This window comes from Typha latifolia, chromosome 4 (assembly GCF_019914945.1).
Source record: "Typha latifolia isolate L0001 chromosome 4, TyphaL0001v2, whole genome shotgun sequence".
In the NCBI taxonomy this organism is placed as follows: Eukaryota; Viridiplantae; Streptophyta; class Magnoliopsida; order Poales; family Typhaceae; genus Typha; species Typha latifolia.
In genome coordinates, this window is record NC_133089.1 from 4,482,895 (window position 1) to 4,502,493 (window position 19,599).

Below are 19,599 nucleotides of genomic sequence, written 5' to 3' on the forward strand. Positions count from 1 at the left end.
TTTTCCTTTAAGAAAAGTGAAAGAAAGATTTCTCCAGCTGCGGTCGACATAATTAAGTAAGGTGTTAGATTTGGATAGCAAAGTGCTGGTGACGAAAGCAAGCATGCATGCATGACGGACGACCTCTGTTCGTATTAGCACACATATTGCATGCTATAATAAGATATCATCATAGATCTATAGCTGCGATGATCATTAGTGTCTTGCTTTTGGTGTTTCTTCCTTTCTACTGACATAAATCCGGATCATTAATGTCTCATCAGATAGGATGTTAAACTACATAAACGTGGCCAAAGAATGTTTCTTTCAACACACACACACACACACACACCCACACACATATGTATATATAACCTATCGCAGTACAGTAGTAGTCTAGTTCTCTTATTTGTTATATAAATCTCATAGTCATGAGCAGAATGTAAAATAGATATACTACAGTCCTGGGATGTAGAGAATCCACTGCCAATGAAAGCCGCTTGTATAAATTAATGACGGCATATATATGCATGCAAGGGATAAATGGAAAAGAATACATAGGATGGTATGTAGGCTAGTAGTAGCAATCAGACGTCCTTTGGCCAAGCCACGTGGTATATTTCTCTTTCTCCAGCGGCAAGAATCAGTGCAGGGTTCGATAGCATTAAAACGCTGGAAAAAGGCAACCATTTGTGGAGGTTTTTTTTAATTTTTAATTTGTTGTTGTTGTTGTTGTTGTTGTTGTTGTTGTGGGGACCAAATTAGATCTCTTACCGGCTTTATTCACGAAAATAGACCGCACCTAAATTCAATTCTTAATAGATCTATTTTACTAAGCTGTCAGGAAAACTTTATCCTAAGTAGAATACTGATCCCATCATCAGTTTTTTTATTAAAAGATATTGAAAAGTTCAGCACTTTGGGAATGCAATACGATGAAGAGTCTAAAAGATATAAGTAAAACGTTGAATAAAATAATTTTGATTGAAGCTTAATTTGATTTCAAACCATAAATTTATAAGTAAATTCTTATTCCCGGTTATCTATTTTGGTCATAAAATATATCGTTGTGAAAATATGTAAAAGATTGATGGGCTGGAATGACTCGGGTCATTCCCGCAGCAAAATGTGTAGCTCCTCTAAATTTTAATTTTAAATTTAGTCTAATTTTTCTTGATAACCATACCTTTTAACAAAATTATTATTTACAAATCAAAACCTGTAACTTAAAGAACTATGTGCCGTTTGAGGTGCAACCATTTTGAGTAAATAAAGCTTACGAGAGGGTTAGTTTGGTCAAAAACTCGGTGTTCGTGACATCCACTTTAGTAAGGAAGAGAAGGGAGGGATTCGAAGGGAGAGGAGGTCGGTGGGAAAACGAGGGCTATAAAAGCTACAAGACTGCATCATTTCATGCAAAGCTCTTTATGTCGTTAAAGGCCGAAGTGTTTGAGATTCCTTGCTTTTTGGATTGGGTTGGTTTACATCCTTCTTACATGTATAAATAGATAGCCATAGGAGAAGGCTTTGACCAAATTAATTAAGGAAATGCTTCTTTGTGTCAGATTAGGGTTTAACAGTATAAATGCAGGGCACTTTGTTTATGCTAATTTATTATTTTTTTTAAAAACTTACATATATTTGTTAGTGTGGAGCAAACTTATCATTTTATTTGAGAAAATTTATGACAAGTACCATACTTTCTACCTCCGTTATAAATTTTTTGGATATTTATCATTCGACCTATGCATTCTCATTCTGCTTAAAGTGCTCCTTAATTACTAGATTTTTTTTAGATCAAGGGTAAAAATAAATGGACAACTAGATTTTAAAATTACATGAGGGATATTTTAGGCATTTGTTAATTTTTATTTTAAAAAATAACATAATATTTTTCTGGTCCGTTAATTACTGTTAGAGTAAAGTAAACTTTAAGTATTTTTGGTGTATTAGAAGCAAATTTTGCGTAGGGGTTGATTAATAAATATTCATACGGTGGAAAGACATAGTATATTTTTGATAAATTTTTGTTTTTTTTTACTTGTGATCATATTTTTAAAGATATTATGTAATCTTAGTTATCATGATGTATGTATTCCTTTGTAAGCCTCAATTGGCTACTACTTATTGAGTAGTTCTTGTATGATAATATATATGGCATAAGTCAAACTGAGGCTATGTATTGTGACAAAACTTCACCAAGGCTGCTAACGGTCTATAATCCATTAGGCATCTGAAAAGATAAAGATCGATGTTAGATAACAGAATAACAATGTGTATTTATATTATCATGTTTTATTCATGTCTACTTATATAGGCATCACTCTCAATGTACAGCGAGGTTTAATTCGAGTGAGAATTGGATGCTTTTAGTGAAAGGAATTTGTTCTTTATCGACTTCTCTGGAGTTACAGTGTTGAATTATATTCCTAATGTGATTATGTGACCAGACAGTGATGGAGTACCCTCAGTTTGCTGCGAGGAGTTGAAAGGAAAAGAGTCCCACCTGTAAGCTCTGAGGAGCAATTAAGATGATGCGAGATATCATCAGGAAGCAATCCATGAGAGATTTTTTATTTGTGACATAATATTTTTTCACACGTATGATATATGGTGAACAATGTTCATGTTGATGAGGTGGCGCCATTAACATACCAAGAGAAACCTTCTAGGTTAATTATACTTTCCATGTGGATGGAAATATCAAACGGATTTGTCTGCCTAACATTAATTCATGCTTGCTAAAAAGAAATGAGGGGGGAAAAAAATAGTAGTAGTAGTTGTTGTATTACGTACGAACAAGATGTTATTGGTGCATATCTTAGCCCACCTAAAAAGATCCCTCTTGGCAGAATGTGAAGCTGTTCACTTATATTCTCTCCCATGTATTGTTGTATCTTAGTTGTTACTCTTTCTTTTCAATAGATACTAATTCTTAGCCCTACAACCTCCTAACTCTTTATTGTTTTGACTACAACTCTCTCTCTCTCTCTCTCTCTCTCTCTTGTCATTTTCACATGTAGTAGTCTACCAAAGGAGACTGTCCAAATGCTCTTCCTCTTTCCCTTCCTTTGGTTCCTCATCCACTAATTGTCATTCACACTACTCTTTGTCTAAAAGTCAGGTGGAAAAGTTCTCTCCTTACATCAAACAACAAGACATAAACTAGCAAGAAGAAGAAGAAAGAAGAAGAAGAACTTCATATCCTTCACTCCAATACCTACCTGTCCATATCCATTCTTTGAGATCTCCATGGAAACCAGCTCAATGCCGTCGCCCGACCTCTCGTTAAACATTAGCCCCCCGAACGGGGATGTCTCATCGACGACGACGACGGCGGCGGCGAGGGATAACAGCCGTGATCCTTATAGGTGCGTCGAAACCCTAGAACCATCCCAAGCTTGCACAGAACTCTCCCTCTCAAGCCATACGACCACCACTTCTGAGATAGAAAGCTCATGGAGGTGGCAACAATATCCGCCGCCGCCTTCTCATGATCGGTGCCACCGCAGCGGTATCGATCCGTTATCCGGCAACACGAGGATGATAAGAGGGATTCCAGTCTATGACAGCATCCTTTCAAGTGATAGCAAGATGGGATTCAACCATCAGATTCCTTCATGGAGCTCATTCAACGCATCCTATGGCTTGTCTTCGGCTTTGGAGCCGTTTGGACAGCCGACAAGGTTCAACGGGTCGTCGATGGAGAATATGATGAGGAATAACTACTACAACTATAGCCAATGTAGATTCGATCCATTGGATGCCTCCAGTAGCTTGATGAGCTCCATGTTCATGCCGAAGCTCCCGGTGAAGAGAAGCATGCGCGCGCCAAGGATGCGGTGGACTACCACCCTTCATGCGCGCTTCGTCCGAGCTGTCGAGCTTCTTGGTGGCCATGAGAGTGAGCTTCCTCTTCCCTCCACTTCTACTGTGATCATGTTATATATGTGTATAGATGCGTACTAGTAGATAATCTCTCCTTTTAGCTTCTTGGCTATTCTGTCTCTCTCTCTCTAGATATTTCTATCTAGAATTATTTGCTAATAGATTTGGTTTTGGATGCTGATCGTGAGAGTCGGTTTGGTTCAGGGGCTACACCAAAGTCGGTTCTTGAGCTTATGGATGTTAAAGATCTTACTCTTGCCCATGTAAAGAGTCACTTGCAGGTACTTGTTCTGGTTTTCCCTTTCTTTTATCATAACTGAAATAGGTGCCTCTCTCTCTCTCTCTCTCTCTCTCTCTCTCTCTCTCTAGATCAGTCTTCTTCTTTCAGACAGGAGAGAGGCTTACATAGTAGATTAGCTGAGAGAGAGCGAGAGAGGGAGGGAGGGAGGGGGAGAGAGAGAGAGAGAGAGAGAGAGAGAGAGAGAGAGAGAGAGAGAGAGAGAGAGAGAGAGAGAGAGAGAGAGAGAGAGAGAGAGAGAGAGGGAGAGAGAGAGAGGGAGAGAGAGAGGGAGAGAGAGAAAAAGTAGCCATCATTTCACAATAATACAAAGCTATAAACAAGCAAACCCAAAGAATCAACCTCGCGAGCAATGGAGATATTATAGCAGAAAGGAGACAACTTTACAAAGAAGTATAGTATAAGTTAATATTGAAGTTGAGTTCTCTTCTGGTTTCCTTTCCTATATCGCTCCGCTTTTCTGTAGTAACATCACCTCACTCTCCTTTCTGTTCTTTCTTTCTTATGCTTCTCTCTTTCTCTTGCTCTCTCTCATGGTTCTTTTTTTTTCTCTATACCTGCAGATGTATAGAACTGTTAAGTCCACTGAGAAACCTGCAGCTTCCTCAGGTAATTAGTGCTGCTTAATTTCCTTCTAACCAAATTGAGATTTTTTTTGTCAATTAAACCATTAGAAATATCTCTCCAAATAATACTTATTAATATGCAACTCTTGATGAACTTCTCCTATCAATGTAAACACTTAGGGCAATCAGATGTCTCTGGTGAAGAAGATTTCACTTCTAGGCTCGCCGATTTCAGTTTCCGACGACTAATGGAGCAAGGAGGCTCAGAAGGATCAATCCAACTACTTGATAAGGGTTCTTGTACTAGATGGAACAATCCGTCAAGGTAATGTGAGAACGTACTTGTTAAACACATTTTTCCTAATGTCGTTCTTTTCCAAACTAAAATTATCTCAAGTGCAAAGGGCTTTCATGACAGCTTTTGCTTTTCTCACTGTCCTTGTCTTCTTTGGGATCTCATGGTTTGATTTAAAGCAAAAGCCAATTAAAGATAGTAAAGAAGACACTCACTAGTTAAATCAAAAAAGTCGATGAAACAACAACTTGCTTTGCTAATACTATTTCCACTGTCGTTGTTAATTAGATTAATGCACAGTCTTTTCTTAGGAGATATCATTCATATATGTGCCCAAAAAGGCCATACACACCTTGTCCTAGAGCTGAGGTCACTCTTCTTTTTGGTTCTACTGCCTTGTTTAATAAGATGTTCTCTTGCAACATGTCCTTCTTTGTTCTTTAAAATAGTTTAATGTTCTTTTCGTTCCATGGTCTCTGATGTACTTATTTGTACAAATGTATAATTTTCTCCTCTCCTTTCTCCTTATCTCTTCTTTTCTTGCTCACATGTGAAGTATTATCATTATGTTCTTCTTTTTCCCTCACAAAATCTTCAAACCTCAGCAGAATATGGTAGGCGACTATTAGATGAAAGGTACTTGCTGTATGTTTTAATTATTTTTTTTTTATTTTTTATGTTTTCTATTGTAAAGAAACCTAGCTTACTTTCCTGTAGTAGAAGTTTTATATTGTAAAAGTAAATTAACAAGTTAGGATCATGGCGTCTTATGTTTGTGTATTGGTTTATTACAGAATATGATCATGCTTGAGATAAATCTAATTTAATAGATTTAGCAAAACATATTTGAGAGGTCTAGAATTAACATAAGAAATGAATAATTAATGCCCTATAGTCATATTTGTCTGAATTGAATTATCAAAATTATTTTCTTTAGTATTTAAAACCTAACATCTTGTAGCATACTCAAATGCTGATAGATATTAACTGTCAGAATGACATAATTCAGCAAATGAATAATTAGGTTATAGCAGCTTTCCATTATTTTTTTCGTTCTCATTCACAAGGTTTTGCATGGTTAGATATATGTTTACTCTTACCTTTTCTGAGGAAGAGATTGAAGTGGCCAGCTGCTTATTTTATTAAGCTAAACGTTCAGAAGATTAGTAGTAAGTACGACTATGAATGAGTAAATGTCTAAATTCATAAAATAAATTGCACCTTACTGCATTTATTGTGACAAGTGTGACGCAAGAACATTCAGGCTTCTTTGGGTTCTTTGAAATAATTATAAGTCATTGACACAGGCTATCCTGGTAAAAGAATAATTAGTTCAAATGAATTATCAGGTGTACTATACCTTCTATAGCTTATCAAACCTAAACGTAAGATTGTCGAAATGATCAAATGAGCTTACCATTATATGTACTTCAATTAATATATATATATATATATATATATATATGTTTCCGAGGAAAAAAAAAGATGTTCTTCTTCCTGTTCAATTATTATTGTAAATGAATTAGGAAGTATTACGGTAAGTTATTTTCAATTGAGTAAACTATGCATATTTAATAAGAAATTCTGCGATTCATATTATTAGAACTTCCTCAACCTTTGATGACAAGAACACTTGTAAATTTTAGCAAAGGCATTTGGTTGCGGACGAACTCGTGTGAAATAGATCAGCCAAGAGGAACACAATTCTCATCTCAGATTGAGGTATTCTTTTTCCTTATATTCACTAGAAATGTACAAATAAGCATAAAAACTCATCCACTCGCATGCATGCAGATATAGAACTTAATTTAAAACAGAAGAATTGTTTAAGCATGTTCTACTTATCAGTTATCTACATTTTCTAGACTAGTTTTGGAGAACCTCCCCAGTGTATTTGAAAAGGATCGCCTCTAATTTATTCATAAGGAATATTATTAGTTTAATTCTTTCGTTTCTAACCAAAAGGATCTTTAGTTGTTTCTATATTTTGGAAGGGTAGAAAAAAGGAGAATATTTCAGTGATCAAAGGCTGCTGAGAATATTCTCACTGCTGTGATGTCGTTTCTTTTGAAAACATATAAGAAAAAGGAGAAGTGAAATAAGGAACATATAGAAGAGGAGGTTCTCCACTATAAGTCTTCAAATGTAGCTGCTGATATGCAAAAAGATAAATAAATAAATAAATAAATCATAATTGATTTTCTCGTCAATTGACAGTAATGGGATATTTTGGCTTTGATACAGGACAATGGTCTCTGCCAACAAAATGACTCAACTAGTTCTAATCAAGAACTCAAAGTCCCTACCTTAGAGTTCACCTTGGGAAGACCAGATTGGCATGGTATGTAGCACTCTGTCAGTGCTGAGAGCTAACTCAACATGGCTTGTGCTACTGACTTCTTGGGTTCTTATTAAGGAATACGAGGCTGTGATACAAAGAATGGAGGGAGGAGACTTTGGAGAATTATATTATAATTCTCTGATGACAAGTCTTTTGTTGTTCTTCTTTTCTTTTTTCATTCTTTTTTTTTTTTGGGTACAGTTAAGGTTTATTTGTCTTATTATGCTCCCCTGAATTGTGACAGGATTATTGCCATTAGTGAGTGGTTATGGATAATTATATTAACTTCAGAAGGTCCAACTTTCTGTGCATATGAATATGAAAGTTACAAATATATTGAAGAAATATAATAATAAAGAACATAGAAATCAACTAGATTAGAAGAGCCAGTAGTCAGAAGAACTACATCTTCTATTCTTCTGGTAAAAAGAACTACATCTTTTATAGATCTCAAGACAATGTTACTAGGATCGAGTACAATATATAACCAAAAGACTACTCAGTCATTGGTTATTCCTTACATATTTGCAACTCCAAGGGATTGACATAGAAAATAGTTTCATTGGATAACCAATATGGCATGAAACTTGACAAATCTCTTCGTAATTTAGTACTATAGTTTTCCCATTCAGCAACAGCTGCTGATAACCCATCCCAATCAAAAATTGTTTCAGCTTCTTTATAGTAGATAGCACCTAGAATTGTCTCAGCAAGTTCATGATTGCATGGTAACATCAGCTCCATGTCACTTGATTTTCTAAGGATAGATGATCGCGATGATTCCATGTCACCAGCAGTTTCTCTTCTTGATTTTTCCAATTCAGGGGCTTTCCAGAAGTAGAATTGTAGCACCTGTTTGCAGGATCATGTCAATAAGCTTACAGAAGTAACAGCAGGAATGTTAAAGAAATAGCAACCTATGCAAGGTAGCCCCACAAATCCACATAGGTGTCCTGTTCCACTAACAAAACATTAAGACAGATAAGATTGGAATCTGAGATACTGGTCAGGCTTGAAATTTCAGGACATAGTAAAGGAAGGTCATCAAACACCAATAGTTGTAGCAAAGTAGATCAACAAGTGACCATAAATCAATATTGACTGATTTTGTGGAATATTGGTAAAACAGTTAAAGCCTCTCTCTTCTGCACAATTAGTCTAACAGCCCTTTGACGGTTATTACTTAAACAATTGATGCATTTATCAATTATTTGCAAATGTAAGGTCCTAGAAGGTGAAATATCTGTTGTTACAACTTATCATGCGAGTGATATTTATGGGAAAAAGAAAAAGAAACTATTAGAGTGATCATATAGGAAAGAAGGTTCTCTAAGGTGGAGCAATTAACATCATTTGTTGCACTTATTAAAGAATTCTATACACAAGTGCAGTCGTTAAGTCACCTGAAGGGCATGCAAACTGTTCACAAATTCCTTCACAAAAATCTCATCTCCTCTACCAAGTCTCAGAGGCTCGTTGAGCAGTTCCAAAGAATCATTTGAAGAAGCAGATGTTGTGCACTTCACATCATTGGTAACACTGGTAAAACAGAAACTATACCCAAGCAGGTGAACTCTGGCACAACGAATGTCAAAGCCTGATTGATCATGAGAAAACCAATACATATTGTCAGATGCTGGTGAAGGCAGGTAGCACTCGCGTTTATCGAACTTGTAGTTTTCTGCTGCCTGAGAGAGAAGAGCCATAAGTTTTGCATCCTCATCATGAGCACTATTGCGGGTGAACCAAAGCGTCAATGTAAGTCTTTCGCCATCCATTACCTGTTGAATTAGTTTGGATCACATATGAGATATACTCTGACAAGTGACAATTTAAGGCTCTCGGTAGATGTCTGCTGATGGCTATTTATGAGAAAAAGAAAAAAATAGAACATCAGAAGATTCTTATATACAAATATACTAAGATCAAGAAGTAAAATGCAGGATTTGTATTAATCAAAATAAGAAAACCAAGGTCACTTTAAGAAACACACAGCAAAGATTGCTAAGCTTTTTTTTTTTTCAGAGACAAATTGCTAAGCTTTAAATATTAGTATATTACCAACTAAAAACACTTCTGAAGCATAATGAGCAAAAGATGTAAAGTAAAGCTAAGAATAATTTTTACATAAAAACACAAAGAAGTCCAGAACAAACAGAAAGAGAGTTCCAAACTTATCGGCATCATAAAAAAAGTGGCAAGGAGAATATATATAAAATATCAGAAGGAAAATACCATTCATAAATTGAAGAAATAAAATGTCACCTCATCAACACAATGAATATTGCGACTGTCAGCTGTATAAATTAAAGCATCCTGCAAAAAGAAAAACAGAGCTTACGGTCCAAGAAATTGTATACTACAAGCATTGCTTCCATAATGGTTATTCCATTGCAAGCACCAGAGGGTCCATAACTCCTATTCTACAGAATTACATTTTTTCACCCACTTTTTCATGATTCGAATAATTTTATGGTTCACAGCCTTGACAGCCTGCCACTTTGATATTTATAGTTTGATCCCCTATTTTGGACCTTTTCCTCAGAAATACCTTGCAATTAATTAGTCACTCTGACGGAACTTACCGTAAGCCTGGCCAGGTTAAATAATAAGATTTTTAAAATTAAGAAATTTCCCTTACGATTAATGTTTTGATGCCCCAAATAGAAAAAATATCTAACCTAGAATATTAGCTTTATCTAATTAACAGAGGACAACCCTTCAGAATATTGGAAAAACCGTACTCCCTTTTAGAGAGATACAAGGGTGGTACTTTCAACTGGACTTAATTGGATTCTAGCAGAGTACTCTTCAATTAATGCCTCTCCATCAACATTGGCTGAGTTAATCCTAATCGAGAGAACCTTTCTGAGAAAATATCCAAAACAGGGGTCTTGTAACATAAATACTGAAAAGGTAGGAAGCGAACCAAGATATCGTAAATATGTAGGTACGAAACACAATTTTCCTTATTTCATAGTCCAACAAACAGAAGTGGATAATACTGTTGTGAACATGGGATGAAATAGAGTAGTTTCCAATAAAATGCTTACTCCTGCGACCGGACAAACAGAGGAAGGTTTGCCATCTTGAAAGTGAAACATTCCACCTTCGAAATCCTTCCCATGGTTATTTAAGTAACATACTGCCTTTTCTCAAAAAAGAATGAAAAATTGTTAGCATAATTATAATGGAAATGAATATCAATTTTTGTATACAACACTGTCACCTCAGACAGAAAGATCAAAATAAAATATAAGGATTTGTCAATCAATTTCTGGTTCAGTTTTATGTTCACTGATTGCTTACTACTCATATAGTAGCTACGAGCTAACAGAGAGATATTAAAATATGATCCAAAGCAAGGATGCCCACCATACTTTTCGGGCTAATAATAAGATCCTTTGATTCCTTTAGTTTCACTTCAGTAACAAAAAGGGGTAGAATCTGATTATCTAAAATGCCAGTAATTACTGTGCAGCTAATATTCCATTTCTTCTAGCAAGATTACTGTAGCTAATATTCCAATTCTTCTAGCAAGATTACTTCCTGCTTTAATTCCACCCTTTAGGATGCTAACTGGCAAACATATTGGTCTTAGTTGGCAAAGCCACAACTTCAAGGAAACTAAACAGATATAAAAGATCATATAAAATCAAGTTGATAGTGATGGAACCATCTCAAGAAAGCAAAACTGGTCAAAGCAATGATCACAATCTCTCATTTGGGCTTTATTCTACTTTTCATTTGGTAATAACTACCAAGTAATTTGACATACTACCTTCATAGCCAATCATTTCTATTATTTAAAATTACATTATCAAGATGAAGAATCACCACTTGCTGACGTTTTAGATGCTATAAAAAAATGTCACACAAGAAACAAATATGACACTTGGAAGAAAAAAATGCAGGAAGGAACATCCAAAAACATATGGGTCTGTTTGATTTGAGTTTAGTTGTTGAATGGGACTAGCTAGCCTCATTTGTTAACTATGATTTAGGTAGTTTGAACTAGACTAAAAAATGTGGTGTTTTATTGTGAACTAGATTAAAAGTGAAATGATTACATTTGATGTAACATGAAAAAGTAAAAAAGCTGTTGATTTTGGAGAGAAAATGAGGATATGTAGAAAAACTAGACCAATATGCCCTTTGACTTTAAAGTATGTTAGTACGAAAATAGTATTATTAAACTAAAGCAATTTTTAAATTTTAAAAAAAATCTCAAAATTAAATATCTTACATGTAAACATGCTGTTTTGAGGGCGTTGCAGGCTTGCGAGAATGTAAGCCTGCAATCAACATTATATTTACACAATAAGAGGTGATTTGCAAGCTTATAAGCCCGCAAGTGCCCTTATTAGCTCGTATTTTTCTTTTCTAAGGCTGTAGACTTGTAAGTCCATTTGCTGACTTAGCTTGCAAGCTCTCAATCCTAGTAGTTTACTTCTTTTTTTCCTTATAAGATTGGAGGTCTGTAAGTCTGTTGTTGGCTTTGCTAGAAGCCCACAACTCTACTATAAGATAAGCTTACAATGGTTTTTTCCTCCTCCTAAGATTGCGGCTTTATAAGTCCTATGTTGGCTTGGCTTATAAGCTTGCAACCCTACTATAAGGTAAGATTCTGTTCTTTTTATCATTATATATATATATTAGTTTTTTTCTCCTCTCAAGGTTACGAGCCTATGAGTCCATTGCTGGATTGGCTTACAAGCCTGTAACTCTACTATAAGGTAAGGTTGTTGTAATGAAATATAATTCCATCATAGGTCGAAATTATTCATGAAGAACCCAAAAGGATGTTCATCGAATATTAAAAAAGAAAGTCAAAATCCTTAACCATAATAATGAAATATAAAAATCGTAGTATTTCAAAAATTGCTGAGATACCACTTCTTTCTAAAGGTACTAAAGGATGACGCCTTATGAGACAAATGAGTTCCAACAATTAAATGGAGGGAAAAACCAATAAATAATGTGGAAGGTCTAGCTTCTCTCTGTAAAGAAAATGTTGGCTGTACACTTGGATGAGTGGTTCTGCAAAAGATGCAATGACACCTAAAATTAAAGAGATATGTGTGATATACGTGCATATCTTTGAGCAGAAATGCAATCATCTAGCAATGAAAAAAGAACTAGCAAATCTAGTTTGCAAAAAGGGCTGTTATCAAGTTCATCAAAAAAATCTATACTTGGAATTTTTTATCCTTGCGAAATAATAAAGACGAATGACATGGGAGATAGATAGTTCACGAGGTCAAGAGAATAAACACAATAGACTGTAAGCAGAGACTGACCAACCATCATGTGAAAATCTTCAGAACATGAGCTGAAGAGCATATATGAAAGCATTAGCCAAATTAAATGTTTACCAACTTCAGTTACTTACTGCAAAGTCTCTTTGTTTAAGGTACGGCCTGTTATCATCATGGTGCCATCCAATACATGCTCCTCTACACCAACTACATTTCAAAAAATGTAACTAATCATAATATCAGAGATTATACTGAGCATATATCTCTAAAGTAATCTCAAATAGGCAATATATACAAAAAAAAAATTAATATGAATTCACAACCTAAATGAAAAGAATTCCAAATACAGACCTTATGTTGCACATGGTGCCAATATAAGAACATATTTTGTGCTTCTCTCCAGCAGTTCATCTCTAAATAAAGGGGTATTTTACTGCTTACAATCAGCATGTCTTAATGCCAATATACAAATACACTTTATGGCTATAAAATGAATAATGGCATCCTAGTGTTTTGGCATAACAAAGTCCACTTCGATTGAGCAGATTCAGTAGTGTATTGCATGGTTCATATCTCAGCTCTGTTTGTCCAACATACATATTTTGTTCAATGCAGATGGTGTACAAATATAACGCAACATTCCATCAGAATTGCAACTCTAGCAAGCAAAATCGCAATTTTTCATTTAAAAGAACAAAAGAAAAGCCAAAATAAGGAGAACGAGAATTTGGTTCCGTACCTGATGAGGCCAGTGAACTCAACAAAGAGCTCGAATTCGCAACCGAAGAGCTCCTCGACCTTCTCTTTGATCCTCTCTCGAATAGGGAGGAACGGGAGGATGAGGTGGGCGCAGTTGGTGGCAATGAGGTGGGAGAGCGTGGTGGAGAAGACGCTGGGCCTGTAACCCACAGAGCAACAGCTGCGGTGGACGAATTCCAACTCCTTCTCATAAGCATTAAATCAAACAGTTCACGTGCGTGCTTCTAAATGAAGGTAAATAAGAAAAATGTTGAGAGAGAGAGAGAGAGAGAGAGAGAGAGAGAGAGAGAGAGAGAGAGAGAGAGAGAGAGAGAGAGAGAGGATACCTTGCAGAGTTCCAGGGAGAGGAAGCGGTGAAGGAGGATACGGGGATGATCGGCAGCTGCCATGGCCGCCATTTTGTAGTTCGTTTCGTGTCAAATGGAGTTTGGGTGCGGGGCCGGGGTGCGAGATGAAGATTCCTGATCAGTTTTTTTGGCCCTTTTCCTCTTCTACTTCCAAGCCTCTGCGTTGACAAAATATTTATATATTTTCCTTTTTTGCAGATAGCCACCTGTCTTTTCACTTTATTAGAAATTTACTTCCTATTCAACTTCAAGTACCGACTATCTTGTGACATACTGGGAAAAAAAAATCTTAAAAAAGAATTACGAGTTTATTTCCTTGAAGATTAAAAATATCTGACAGTTGCTCCTCTATCTCTTTTGATGGAAGATTTCAACCACTTGAACACTAGAATGGTAGTTATTTCTACCAATTGTTCAATTTGTTATCAACTGATCATACTTTCTACATATCTAGGACAAGAACAATCATTTGCATAATACGGAACTAAATGTTGCTTAAATCATTCAATTATTATGACATGGCACTGAGAGTAAGCTCAAGATTATATGGAATAACATTATATTTGCAGGGAAAATCAACCACATGTAATGTTCCTGATGAGCAATTCCTTGAGAAAAATGAAAAAAGATTCACTCAACGCTGCTTCAAGAGCACGTCATGGATGAAAAGTATGGAATTTTGCACACACGAGGAAGAGCATGCAACCTGCAATACAAATGTGATACACATCCATTTTCTTGATGTCAGATTGCTATTGGATCCGGAATCCAGGAAGATGATGTCAAATAAGAAGCTCTATTGTTGCAAAGCTCTAAGATGTCTTGCACTGAATAGATACCATATCAAATTTCATTTGCATCAGATTTAGTTATACTAATAATCGCTGGAACCCAAATAAAAGTGAGATTCATAGGGCAAGCCCATAGATTACACAGTTTGAATTTCGGGAACGACAAATCATAATGGATGGTTTGGCTAAAAAATTTGTCCACGCTTAAAAGAGAAATAGAAAGGGATGGAAACCAAGCAGGCAAAATGACAGTGATTCCTCTTGAATTGCATTCTAGTCAGACAGAATTAGAAACATTTCCTGTGCACGATAGATGGGCCAGATTCGTCATATTCTGCCTTTGCGATCCACATCTGCAGTCAGAATAAATTCAATGTAAATGCTTTTTTCTTAAGAAAAAGTACATGTGATGTAAATTATGATCAAAAGGAAAAAAAGAAGATAGAAAGGATATTTATAGTAGGGGATAATAAGACTTGCAACTCATATGGCCTTGGAAACTTTTTGTACAGATTTCAAATCCTTTCTGGAAGGACCTAATTAGTTCACTACCTACTTTTGAGGATCTTGAATGATTGTGATTCAAGCAATTTTATCGATTAAAGATCTAAAAAGGCTAAGTGCAGATTAGTATGCTTGTGCAGATCAGATAATTCGAAGATGTAAGAAATGCCACATACCTGCTGGAAAGTGCTTAGAGATGCCAAGATAGAACCACCAATCCAAACACTGTATTTTCTCTCTGGAGGAGCCACCACCTTTATCTTCATGCTGCTTGGTGCCAATGCTGTGATCTCCTTGCTCATTCTGTCTGCAATACCCGGGAACATGGTAGAACCACCACTCAAAACAATGTTCCCATATAAATCTTTCCTTATATCAACATCACATTTCATGATAGAATTATAAGTAGTCTCGTGGATGCCTGCAGCTTCCATTCCAATCATGGATGGTTGGAAAAGAACCTCTGGGCAACGGAATCGCTCAGCACCAATTGTTATCACTTGTCCATCAGGTAGCTCATAGCTCTTCTCCACAGATGAGCTGGTTTTCGAAGTCTCCAGTTCCTGCTCATAGTCAAGGGCAATGTACGCCAGCTTCTCCTTCATGTCTCTCACAATTTCACGCTCAGCTGTGGTAGTAAAAGAGTAGCCACGTTCTGTTAGAATCTTCATGAGAGCATCAGTGAGGTCCCTTCCTGCCAAGTCAAGCCGAAGGATTGCATGGGGAAGTGCATATCCTTCATAGATAGGGACTGTGTGGCTGACACCATCCCCAGAGTCCAGCACAATACCTATACAAGGATAAATAGGAAGGTGAAAAGATGCACACATTTATAACTATAGAAGAAAGTCAAGAAATATATCCATGACATTTTACTAAGAGAACCATGAAATTCAGTCTCCAAAATAAGGATCAACTTTCTAAATCTCTGACAAAAAAGCATTTTACATGGAATTGTATCCAACTCCCAGCTTAAATGCTTTCATCATCAGCAGTTGAAAATTAAGCTGCATAATTGACAATTCATAGCTCTTTACCAAATTTTCATCTTCACCGCTATGAGGCACACCCGGTATGGACTTTACATGGAGAAAAATGATGCACAAGTAGGCATGATACCCAACTAATGTTCGACAAGGGTCAGGATAAACAGATGCTTGAAACAATTATATATCACAAAACATGTGAAACACTCCATTAGCAAAGACGCATTAGAAAGGGTATATATTCGAAGATTAAATGACCCCAAATTCTTATCAATCACTGACACATGTGCTTTACTTTACAACATAATGAGCTCAGATGGTACAACATGCAGAATAGTTGCTAACTCAAGAACAACTCTAAGGTTGCATTATCGCATATTACTTTGTCTACACTCCACAAAAAATTTTGTTCACAGCCAAATGCTTTTGTAGTAGATATGAATATGCAAGACAACAATAAAACAAGGATATTATTTTCCAAGAGATTGAAATGGAGTCAATGATGGACTTGCAAACCTGTTGTACGCCCACTGGCATATAGAGATAGAACAGCCTGAATGGCCACATACATGGCAGGAGTATTAAAGGTTTCAAACATAATTTGGGTCATCTTCTCACGATTAGCCTTGGGGTTAAGAGGGGCCTCAGTAAGAAGAACAGGATGCTCTTCTGGAGCAACACGAAGTTCATTATAGAAAGTGTGGTGCCATATCTTCTCCATGTCGTCCCAGTTGCTGACAATACCGTGCTCAATAGGGTACTTTAGAGTTAAGATACCACGCTTGGACTGGGCCTCATCTCCAACATAGGCATCTTTCTGTCCCATGCCAACCATCACCCCTGTGTGACGGGGACGCCCCACAATACTAGGGAAAACAGCTCTTGGAGCATCATCTCCTGCAAACCCAGCCTACAGAAGAAAGAATAATTGGTTAAGCATTTATCAAAACATACCACAAAGAGGTGGAAAATTTTCCGATGAAAAGGTTAGAACAGATAGCTATTTAATGATTGTAAAATGGCATCGATAAGAATTTGAGTAGTTTGAGCAGACTGGGCTTGAAAATCCTGACAAGATAAACTATAATAAGTTTGTACCTTAACCATCCCGGTTCCATTGTCACAAACAAGAGGTTGAATATCCTCAGAGTCTGCCATCTTCTATCTCTGCCAAAGAAAGCTAACAGAATAATAGATTCATTATGATGAACAAATAAAAGACAAAAGTAACTAATGTTACATGCAAAGGAAGGTTAATCTACATATGTTTGTCATGAAAAGAATCCCATTAAGTCCATAGCAAGAAGTAAATTGCTCTAAATATCTCTCTATATTTTCCACGAAAACAAAGTCAAGGAATACTTTGAATTAATTGCTCTTCATGCACCCAATGTCTAGTTGGTGAGGTGTAGATGCACTAGTATCAAGTCAGATGAGATGTCATCTCCTAAGATGGCTACAGAATCCTCATTATATATAAGACGTGCCACAACTGGATACAGTAAATGCTGAACCTGGAATACAAAAACTGATGTTCATTAAACAAAATGCCACATAACTGCAAGGGGCGATATATTACCCAAACTTTTTTTTTTTGTTAAAGTTAGTAGATAAGAAGAATGCATGAAATCAAGATGAAAATATTAATAATAAATGCTTCATCAAAGTTCAACCTTTTCTAATGTGATAATTGAAATAAAAACTATCAAGAGTTACATTATTTATCAGTGAAAAGCACAGATCTACAAAGATTTACCGAGTAGATTTTTGTGATGGGAAATGATATGCCCACAAACACTCTGCATATACTATTGATGTGGCATCGTCTTATCAATTGATAGAGATGGCTATGAGATGGAGAGAGAAACTATCAATGGACAAGATGATGCATCATAGAATGTTAGTAAATTGTTTGTAGGTATAGCATTACTCTTTTGAGATATTAGTATTAGCCACTGGCACAATCTATTGGTAACAAAGTGATAAACTTTCAATCAAACTAACTAACATTGCTTCAAAGCTTTCAAGGGAAAAAAAAAAGGAAGCATATCAATAAATAAGCCTCCTTTCCAGATCAATTCACACCAGCTTGGAACCATAAAAGGTGTCCTCAAAAGTAAAATAATGCACCCTATCATAGATTACCAACAAAGATAGCAATAAAAAATGAGAAGCCCTGGTGCAGAACCAACGAATCAAGTCCAAAATTGCCGCTTTTTTCAAATCGTGAAAAGATCCTAGAACCTAGAATCCATTCCAAAACAAATCAACCAACAAACGTACGTCCAACATGTTGACCAAGACAACACCAACAGCTACCAAATGCACGAAAAATATAACAATAGCACACATTAAAAAGTAAAAATGCCGAACATTCTCCACATTCTGATAAAAACCCACAATGCACATCGGATCAAACCAGACGCACGGTTAGATCCCTTAAAACCAAAAGGAAATGCAGCAAACTCCTCGCGCACTGAAGCTCAAAGAAACCAAATAAATGCAGAACGACGAGCGCATTCCGTTCCCAACTTCAAAAGATCAAAACTCTTCACTCACCCGAAATCCGATCAAAAACGATGAAACCACATCCAAATCAAAGACGGCGAAATGGATTGAGCTCCTTACCGAACCGAGAAGAAGAAGAAGAGGTAGAAGAGGAGAAGGGGGTGAAATCGAATCGATCTAGGATTGTGTTAATAAAACTCTCCGAAGAGTATGGGAACCCACCCACGTTTGCTCTCCTCGGTCTCCTTTTTACTACTTTTTAGTAGGGTTTGAGGTCTATAATTTGGAGAAGTGGGGAAAAGGGTCGCACGGACGAGAGGACTTGAAGGCCCGGATCACGCGCCGGGTTAACAGGCTCGTCCAAAGACCCGGTAATTGTGGATTTGTTCTTTGGGTTCATATAGGCCAAGCCCAAGACCAAGCCCAAGACCAAGCCCAAGCCCAAGCCCATCAAAACATTAAACTACTGATCCAAATCGAAAACGATCGCCTTAGACAGACATAGATGCCTTCATCTGTCTAATATCTGTCTAATGGCCATTATTCATAGAACGATATAATGTTTGCAGTTCTTTTTATCAAAGTGGGCCTCCCTGTAAATTTATTTATCTAAATAATTCACTACTCAAACTTAATACAGAAGAAGTCGATTTTGGACATATAGTCAGTCCCCAATAAAATAACTATGAAATTTATCACCATCTTACTTAGATTGTCAAGCGATAGAAAAGTTCAGCAGTTTATTTCAAACATATAATGTTAAATCATCCATGTTTTGTTGCTTTAGACACATTAGGAAGACAGAAAATTATACCTAGATCTATATTTATATGTTAATCGGATTAAGCTAGAGAAGTTTGTCATGATATAATAGGATAAATTAGAAAAATATTGAATTTAAATTTAGATCATATATATAAATACAAAAAAGATCTCACTTCATTTTCATTGCATATTCTTATTTGTGTTTGTACTTCTCAAATAAAGAGAACTTTTTTCGCGTCTTACGTCTTACATTATACGTTAAAGAGTTCAATATTTTTCTATTGGACTCATTTATTTGCAATCAATATGATCAA

General features: G+C 36.2%; 3 protein-coding genes across 11 annotated transcripts; 1 reads left to right on the forward strand and 2 right to left on the reverse strand.

Annotated features, from left to right (window-relative positions):
• The first annotated feature begins 3,092 nt into the window (after window positions 1-3,092).
• LOC140787404 (probable transcription factor RL9) lies at window positions 3,093-7,660 on the forward strand. 3 transcript variants are annotated; one of them, XM_073136304.1, is made up of 6 exons: window positions 3,093-3,883; window positions 4,072-4,148; window positions 4,729-4,774; window positions 4,912-5,056; window positions 6,673-6,748; window positions 7,271-7,660. In XM_073136304.1, the coding sequence occupies exons 1-6, from the start codon at window positions 3,232-3,234 to the stop codon at window positions 7,373-7,375; spliced, it is 1,101 nt and encodes a 366-aa protein (XP_072992405.1). In that variant the 5' UTR covers window positions 3,093-3,231; the 3' UTR covers window positions 7,376-7,660. The 3 variants fall into 3 exon arrangements, with proteins under 3 accessions (XP_072992405.1, XP_072992407.1, XP_072992406.1); XM_073136306.1 differs by having other exon boundaries at window positions 6,678-6,748; XM_073136305.1 differs by having other exon boundaries at window positions 4,921-5,056.
• A 97-nt stretch (window positions 7,661-7,757) lies between these two features.
• Window positions 7,758-13,894, reverse strand: LOC140787403 (uncharacterized). Its single transcript, XM_073136303.1, has 7 exons — window positions 13,711-13,894; window positions 13,365-13,567; window positions 12,760-12,832; window positions 10,421-10,516; window positions 9,633-9,683; window positions 8,771-9,148; window positions 7,758-8,219 (listed from the first exon to the last, which is right to left on the reverse strand). Exons 1-7 carry the CDS (start codon window positions 13,780-13,782, stop codon window positions 7,878-7,880), a joined length of 1,215 nt encoding a protein of 404 aa, XP_072992404.1. The 5' UTR covers window positions 13,783-13,894; the 3' UTR covers window positions 7,758-7,877.
• Window positions 13,895-14,553: 659 nt separating this feature from the next.
• LOC140786641 (actin-like) lies at window positions 14,554-18,843 on the reverse strand. Of its 7 annotated transcripts, XM_073135230.1 has the most exons (6): window positions 18,641-18,813; window positions 17,375-17,526; window positions 17,111-17,192; window positions 16,529-16,922; window positions 15,203-15,816; window positions 14,554-14,875 (listed from the first exon to the last, which is right to left on the reverse strand). In XM_073135230.1, exons 3-6 carry the CDS (start codon window positions 17,168-17,170, stop codon window positions 14,810-14,812), a joined length of 1,134 nt encoding a protein of 377 aa, XP_072991331.1. In that variant the 5' UTR covers window positions 17,171-17,192; window positions 17,375-17,526; window positions 18,641-18,813; the 3' UTR covers window positions 14,554-14,809. The 7 variants fall into 7 exon arrangements, with proteins under 7 accessions (XP_072991331.1, XP_072991329.1, XP_072991330.1 ...); XM_073135228.1 differs by lacking the exon at window positions 17,375-17,526 and having other exon boundaries at window positions 18,641-18,843; XM_073135229.1 differs by lacking the exon at window positions 17,375-17,526 and having other exon boundaries at window positions 17,111-17,179; window positions 18,641-18,816.
• Window positions 18,844-19,599: the final 756 nt, after the last annotated feature.